The following is an 8,123-nucleotide window of genomic DNA, read 5'->3' as shown; positions in this document are numbered from 1 at the left end:
ACCTCATACATGGACATCATACAAATTTTCAGACTGAATGGTTTAAGACCATTAAGATCTTAAGCAGCAGAATAGAGAGTCTCTAACAGAATAGGTACAAGTATTGAGCAACTTAGGCCTTTTCAGAGTTTCCTGTGTTTTTTTACGTGAGTACTATTTTGTACTATACTTCAGGGTACTAACGAATTAGCAAAACTTTGCTCGTCTATTTCTTAAATGGCTACCTTCGTGGAAAATCTTACAAATGTGGTATATCTGGAAACATGTTTTGAGTATTTTATGAAGGTAAATGAAGAAGATTGTCATGTAAGCATTATTTGTATGAACTCTTATGGTATATACATTACAACTATATTTGACCTGCGTTTTTCAGTAGCGGCCTTTGCTTTCCTTCTTCCCCTTTCCTTCTCATGTTCAGCCTAAACTTCATTGATTTGAGTGGGCTTTGCCATTGACTTTGATGGTGTCTGATTTAGGGTCTAAAAGCTCAATGCCAAACTATGTTTGCAAGACCAGGAATGAGCTTAGGGCTTCTTTAAGTGGTATTTTCAGTAGCAAGTTGTCAGTGAAGTCAGGAACAGTTTAGGAGGAGGTCCCAAATGGGTACTGCCCTCCCCGTTTTGACTCTTTTCCCCTCCTATTTTGTTTCTCATAGACAAGGAATGACAGGCAACCATTTGCTGTCTCATGTCAGTGCCTCTGGAGTCAAGCTGCATCAAAGAAGTTCTTCACAGAGCTGTTTCTAGGATCTCTTGTTAGATTCTTGATACGAAAGGTAAGATTGAAGAAGAATGAAGGTAATTTTCCACTTAGTGAAAGAATATGAAGCTGTGACTGGAACTATAGTTACTTAATCAAACAATCACTTCAAACGTTTGAGTTAAAAAGCTGGTTTTCTTAACCAACTTTCTAGAAAAAGAACTTTTAAACATGATTTTTTAAATGTTCTATTTTTAATCATCATGATCTTGTTATTTGAAGCCAGTAACCAAAGTGTGCAATGTGTTTGCATACTTTCCAAATATGAAAAAACATATGGGAATATTGGAAAAGGAAGGATAAAATGTTGCATGGATACTGTTACTTTTAAAAGTTTAATTTGCCTTCTGGTACTTTTGCATCTAATGCAAGGAAGGTTTATGTAAACATATATTTAACACCGTAGTGTTGAAAATTCTGAATTCCTGTAAAAGGCAATTTTATACAATTATATTTTATTTTAAAATATAAAAGGCACCTGTTCATAAGTGAAGGGTAATGGAGGGCTGTTATATTCAATATAACACTCGCCATATTTCAAAACCTTTATGTGCACTAAGACAATTTTCTATTATGTAAAATCCATTTGGATTCCTCTTATTAAAGACAAGAGCTATGTTCAGAGCTAGTGAAGCCCAAAAGACATCCAACAGCAAAGAATTAGCCCTGGTGACAGGCATTTAGAAAAATGCATAGTAAATTGTTGCTGTTCTGTTCCAAGGTGGACTAGTTTCCCCACATTGACCAACTCATTAGGAATAGGACAAAGTTCGGTTGTTTTGGGTGTGGGTATTTAGTTTGGTTTTTGGGTTTTTTTGGTGTGTGGTTTTTGGGTTTTGTTTTTGTTTTGTTTTTTAAAATTTATTTTATGGTTGCTCTTTAGCCAAATCCTTTTGTATTGGAATAAGAGCGGAGGTCAAAATGAAAACAGGAATGTTTTCAGTCTTTATTTCTGAAGCTGTTTCACTAGAAATAGGTATCAACTAAGTAGGGTTTTTCTTCTGAACCATGTTTTGATTTGAAACTGATTGTCTGAGCTGATAGAGGAAATAGGACGCTGTGCAGCACCAGGAACCCCATTGGAAGAATTAATTTGCATGTCAGAGATCTGTCCATGTATACAGGCATGGCATGGTGGGATTATGGTTTGCTCAAAAGTTGTTTTTCTGTCCCCTGTTTTTTAGATCATGCTTTTGTGGGTGCTAGCTAACTAGCTGCTTGCCAACATCCAAAATGATGCAGTTTCTGAGAACCATTTCTCTTATATTTTCATGCATATGTCAAATTTTGTATATATTTAAGAAGTATCAATCACATGCTACCCTTAATTTTCCAGTTGTTTTGTGCATGTCTGTAGACAACAGGGAAGAATTATACTGTTTGGGTCATTGGACAAAACAAATAGTGCAAACCTTTTTATCAATTTGAAAATAGTTACATAAAATGGTATGTGATAGTGAAGCATCCTGGGGTAATGCATGGCTATGAAACAAGAAAATCAGTTGGCAAGAGTAGCAGCTCTATGAAGAGAAGGCAAAACCACATATTTCAGCCTCATTGCAACTGAGTAAGAGAGATGTTTGTTAAGCAAAACAGTATAATATAATGTTGCAATAGATAAACCCTCAGCAAATAACAAAAACGGGAAATGAGGCGATTGCATTTAACAAAAATGAAATTTAAAAGCCTTTTAGTAGCACATCATGGAATTTTTTGTTGTTTTTTTTTTTTTTCTTTAAATGAGTTGAACAATATCCTATTTTTAGTGGAAGGTCAACTTGAACTTTATTTAAACAGAGTCTCTGGTTCTGAATAGAGATAGGAACACTTTAGAAGTGATAACACAAGGGAGGGCTTGGAGCCAGACCTTCTTAACCTATCATTACCAGCACAGGATAGCCATCCATGTAGGAACTTTGTGCCACTTAAATAGTGAGGGGTCCTGGTTCCGTGCTCAAAGTGCATGCAGTGAAAATAGCACAGAGACTCATGTGGAAGGATTTGGTTTTTTCTTTAAGAATTTGAAATGGGTCCAAAGAGTATTAATGAAAACCTTTTCCTTTTGAATGAAATGCTGCCAACTGATGTTACACCACCTTTTTTTGGTCTTTTTTTGAAGTACATGCTTTTTCAGTATCTTAAATATTACAACTGCAGTTTTGAGACCAAAAACTCCAGTACCTGCAAAAACAATCCTGTTATGAAGATTGGTAAAGCATTTCTAAACCAAGGAGGATTGTTTTTGATTCTGCTGTAACCCATAATGGTGCATGTCCATTAGAATTTAATTGATATCAGTGGAATTATTTAGTTTACTGCTAATATAGTGAGAGCATTGTCAGGTTCAAAGGTTTCTACAGTTACACTTAAGTGAAGAAGATTTTCCTTGCTGTTGCTGTAGGCTCAGGACCAAAATATGCATTTTTGAATAGCTGTTGAAAAGCAGAGTCTGGCATGCTACTGCAAAGCCAAAAGTTCTGTAGCTGGTCAGGCTGTAGGATTCACACCTCTGCTGGAACATCTCCTAGAATTTGTCAGTGTGTCTCAAATGGCCAGAAGTGCATGCATTGAACCAAGGCAGTAATTTTGATAGTATCTTTAAGGGAGAAGAATGTATTAGCTGACTTTACTAAGAATAAGAAATACTAGTATCTGGGTAACTTTGACGTGAGTATGAAAAATTAGTTTATATTGTTTAGATTTATATTCTTCTTAGCCTGTTCATTGGCCTCAGTTAAAGAAAGTGTCAGTAAGGTGCTTTAGTGACTAGGTGGTTGTGTCCCAGCACTCCATGCCTGATTCTGCCACTGGCATTCTGTGTGATCTTGAGTAAACAATTTTTCCTCTGTGATTCTATTTCCTTATGTGACATTGGAAGATGACCTCTGCTTGAAAAAGTTCTTTGATGGAATGCATTGTAGAAATGTTCTGAATGTTATAACCCTGGGAAAAATCTTCATTTGCTATCTCACTAGACATCAGAAAGTCTGCATGAGACAAGTTCGCTGAGGTGTAGTGCTTTCCCCATCTCAAACTTTTTTCTGATAAACCTGAATTATAGCTTTTCACACCATTAGGTCAGTCATAATCTGTTCCTTTGCATGCAGGTTTTCTGGTGTCCAATAAGAACTAGGCTTATGCTGTGTTCTTTTCCTTGTTACATTCATTATAAGGGATGATACAGGAATCTATTTATAACGAGAACTATGTTGAAAAACCTGGTGGAAATCTTGTGTCCTTGAGAATTTCAAGTGCTTTTCAGATGTGGTTAAGTTGGCTGATGGATTAAAAAATTGCTCTAGGGAGGAACTAGACACAGACGGAAGTGAAAGGGAATGTAAGAAAACCTGTTTGTTTTCTCTTTTGCTCTCAGTGTTAAAAATTATCTTCCAGTTACTTCACCGCAAATCTACACTGAAATGCAAAGCCTGTTTGAATAAAGTAGCCTTCAGTGAATAAGTGTTATTAACAGATCTGAATCTTGCTACCTTATTCAATTCTCCAGCTCCTCTTTCCTTTGTGGTGTCTTTGCACTGACATACATGTTCCCTGTTACTAGTGATGATAAGTGATAAAATCTGAGGTGGTTAGAGTGTAACCTGACAGTTTTGTATGGAAGTTTAAATAATTGGGCAGGTGCATTATAGATTTTTGCCTGGTGCTAAATGGGCCAGATCCTTCCCAGGTGTCAGAGGTATTGCTCCATTTCAGGGCATGGTCTGGCCCACAAAGTACAGCTGGTCTTCAAGCAAAAAAAGCCCGTGCTGTTGTATTGCAAACAGAACTAGTACATTTTAGCATTCTGAATATCTTATTTCTTGTATCAGCCAGAGGATTTAAATAAAGCGCAGTGACTGTTTTTGTGGCCTCTATAAAACCTGATTTGCACTTACTATACTGACTCTGTAGCAAAAAGTCTAACAAATTTTATTCCCAGAGTGGTGTTGGCACTGATTGATGAAGCTGTATAATAAATATTAAAATTAAGAACAAATAAGAAAACTTATCATATTACATATTCTCAGCAACATTTCACATCTTGGAAGTCCTCAGGTGTCCTGTCCATGTGTATCTTTTTTAAAAATACTAATCCAGACTACTTTGCTTTAATATTTTTTCTTGCCTTCCCTATTTTTTTAGAAGCCATTAGGCCTGTGCATTTTATGAAATTGATAGGATAATATATCGTATGTCAGTGTAGAGCAACATACAAAAGAAAAAAAAAATACTCGAAGAAAACAAATTTGGTGCCAAGTTACTGTGTGAGAGCCTTATGAATCCCTTTGCTGTCCAGCTCAAAAGTCTGAGACTGAGTCATTGCCCGAGGCAGAAGTTGGCATACAATCAGAACGTATGGGAAGACAATAGCTGTGATGAAAATTATGAAAATAAGCACCAGAAGTATCAGTAATGACATGGTTCATGTCATCTAATTGTTCAGAAGCTTTTTAACTTTAATTTTTTTTGACATACATGTGCTCTAGTATATAGCTTTAAGGATGCCCATCCCCCTGCCACCCCTCCAGCGGCCACTGTGTCCTGTCAGTCATCCTGAAATACACTGGAGAGCTTGTCAGGCAGTCCCTTGCAGATGCCTCAGAAGCCAAATAGTGAGCCATAGCAGTTGCACTGAAGTTCCTAACACAAGGAAATTACATAGGCAGTTGCTTTAGTGCTGAATATGGACCATTTATATTCTAGGATAGGTGAGTGATGTGCTGTTGGCTTTCTAATGATCTAGCAGGAAATGGATTCTAAAGATAATGTTTCCTAATTTATGCAGATTATCTTTGGCTCTGCTTTCTGACACTAATTAGTTTATCTGTGTCTGTATACAGTGTACTTATAGATTGTTTAAAAGCTGCAGGTACTATGTTCACATCGTATTGCAGATAAATGCAAACTTTGACTGTTTTTCCTGTGTCTTTTTTTCTTACATGAAAAGACTCAGCAGTTTCAGTTTGGACATGTCTGCTGAAAAAACAAAATTCTCATTATCTTAAAGTTTGTAGCACTTGGTAGGAGCGTGCAGGTGGTTGCTTTTCTGGCTATTCTGAGGCAGAACTGTATCTTGTGACACATGCTTAACATCCTAAGTGTTGTAAGAGCTGCTGGTCTACAGTGCTGAAATTGCCTGCTGTAAAGGTTAATTTAACCAAGTGCGAGGTTAAAGCAGCCTTTTACCAAAATATCTTGCAGTCAAGATCCCTGCTGTAATTAGAGGACATATTATACTGGAGTAGACATATGCATTTTAGAAAAATAGAAGATGGACTATGATTCTTACTTTTTCCTGAGGCAGGCACCAAAATTTGTTGTCTTAATGAAGATGATCTGTAAGGACAGAAGTTCACTTTCTAAGTGGAAATATCAGAGAAAACCCCAGAATGATCTTTACTGGCTGCCTATTTTTGTATCACCTATAAGAATCATAGGATCGTTAGAGTTGGAAGGGACCTTAAGGATCATATAGTTCCAACCCCCCTGCCATGGGTAGGGACACCTTCCACTATATTTGGTTGCTCAAAGCCATTAATCTTGCCTTGATGTAAAAAAAAAAAAAAAAAAAAAAATCCTATTTAAATATTGATTAGCTAATACGGTAAATAACAGTAAGGAAATCCAGGTAAGTTAAAAATATTTTAAGATTTTGCAGTCTTCACTGCATTGGCTTGCAAGCTTGAATTCATATTTTGGCTGCTTTACTTTTTTTTTTTTTTCTTCCCCTTAAAAAGACTAGAATCAGCAAGGAAGCCCTTAAGTACGTTATTTATACCTTAGAATATAATTGAAATTTTCAGAATCATTTTTGGAATTGACTTTCAATTGAAAAGTTATGGTCCTGACCCAAGACTAAAAAGCTACTGTTGATTTCAAAAGCTGTTTGAGCCAGGGCTCAAGCAAAGAATAGAAATGCTTATGTTAGACAATATGCTTAGGTTAAAAAAAACCCCAAACCTAAACAAAAAAAACCCCAACACAAAAACCCAGAAAGCGGAAAGTCACAGCACATGGATTCACATTTTTCTGATCTGCAAAAATGTGATTGGATTTGTAACGCTTCCCAAATTTGAGACTGCTCAGTGGTAGGATTCTGGAGCACAGTGATCTCTAGTAAGAGAAAGTGACTATATTTATAACTATGTTTTTATCTGCCAAATTTTAGAAAAGATCTGATCATAGTAGATGGCCTGTAGCGTAGGAAGTTGTGCTGAGAGAATGGGGATCAGTGCTTGCTGCAAGCAGCAAAGGTTTTATTTCCCTTGATACAAGGAATTGAGGGGAAGCCGCCACAAAGTTAAAGCATGAGTGTATATGTAGAAAAATTAACCTGACAGTCATCTAGTGATTTCCTCAAATCTCAGTAGAAGCATGAAGTGCTGTCTCCATCCAGTTCTTACCTGTCCCCTTGCAACTGATTTATGTCTTGACAAGAAAAAAATTCACAGCACAATTGATACCATGTATTTGCAACTGTTGTGATGATTTTCAAGAAGTATTCATATGTTGGGAGGCTTGTGCAAATGACAAAGATAAGGCTTGTGAACGAGCAATATCATAAAGATTTTTATTTTTTTTTAAGATGGGAATAAAAGGTAGATTCATTGAAGTGTTGGTGAAAGATTTAAGGAGCGAGTGAATTGCAGATGCTAAAAATGTCTGTCTTTTCAAGAGTGTGAAATGATGCGGTTTGATGCAATCCCAGTGAAGCTGGAGGAGAGTGTCTTGTTGAATTTGAAAGCCGTTTGATTCAGGGGTAAACACAGCAGAAACAGCTTTTCAGTAACGTGGGTGCTTCTCTGCTGTATGTTCACAGACTGCACCAATGTGCTGACAGGTAGGCACAGAAATGACACACTATTTGCCAACACCAGAGAGTCAAACAAAGATGCATGCACTACTATTTTTATTATGGGAGACACAGTTTAAGAAGCCATTAAATAGCAATGAATTGCAGGAATGAATTGCAATTGAAGCTAACTGAAAAGCAGGGATGTGAATGATGTTTGTGGCTTTCAGAGCAAGTTATTAGTATTGTGGGAAATCTCACATTAACAGGTTAAAAAGGATCTTCTGTTAATGTTTGTTGTCTTTAATTCAAGAGATTGTGTGGAGGTCTGAATGTCGGTGTGAATCTTGTTCCAAGTTACTGCTAGCTCCCTTGCTAGTATAGCAAATGTTGCTGGAAATAACTACGTAGAAGTAGCTACAAAAAAAACTTGAATTTTAATCTACTTTCCAGACACAGAACCTTTCTGAATATGCATTGTTCAATAAAATGATGCCGTTAATAGCTGCTGGCCCTTTGAGATTGCATTTTGTACTAGACATCTCACTCTTGAGGTTTACAGACTTTACTTATG

At 36.6% G+C, this 8,123-nt stretch overlaps 1 protein-coding gene across 2 annotated transcripts in view; it reads left to right on the top strand.

Annotated features, from left to right (window-relative positions):
• Positions 1 to 651: 651 nt before the first annotated feature.
• Positions 652 to 8,123, top strand: part of CTNNA3 (catenin alpha 3) — a 492,103-nt gene continuing 484,631 nt past the window's right edge. Inside the window, exon 1 of one of the 2 annotated variants that reach the window (XM_074154868.1) lies at positions 652 to 775. Coding sequence is in view for 1 of the 2 variants with exons in the window: in XM_074154867.1 (XP_074010968.1) it covers positions 5,441 to 5,465 (25 nt within the window). In the remaining variant the exon portion in view is untranslated. Of the gene's footprint in view, positions 776 to 5,440; positions 5,466 to 8,123 lie in introns of those variants that run through there. The other variant, XM_074154867.1, reaches the window with a different exon arrangement.

Source organism: Numenius arquata, chromosome 10 (genome assembly GCF_964106895.1).
Source record: "Numenius arquata chromosome 10, bNumArq3.hap1.1, whole genome shotgun sequence".
Taxonomy (NCBI): Eukaryota; Metazoa; Chordata; class Aves; order Charadriiformes; family Scolopacidae; genus Numenius; species Numenius arquata.
Note: the sequence above shows the minus strand (reverse complement) of the source record. Positions and strands in the feature narration are given on the sequence as shown.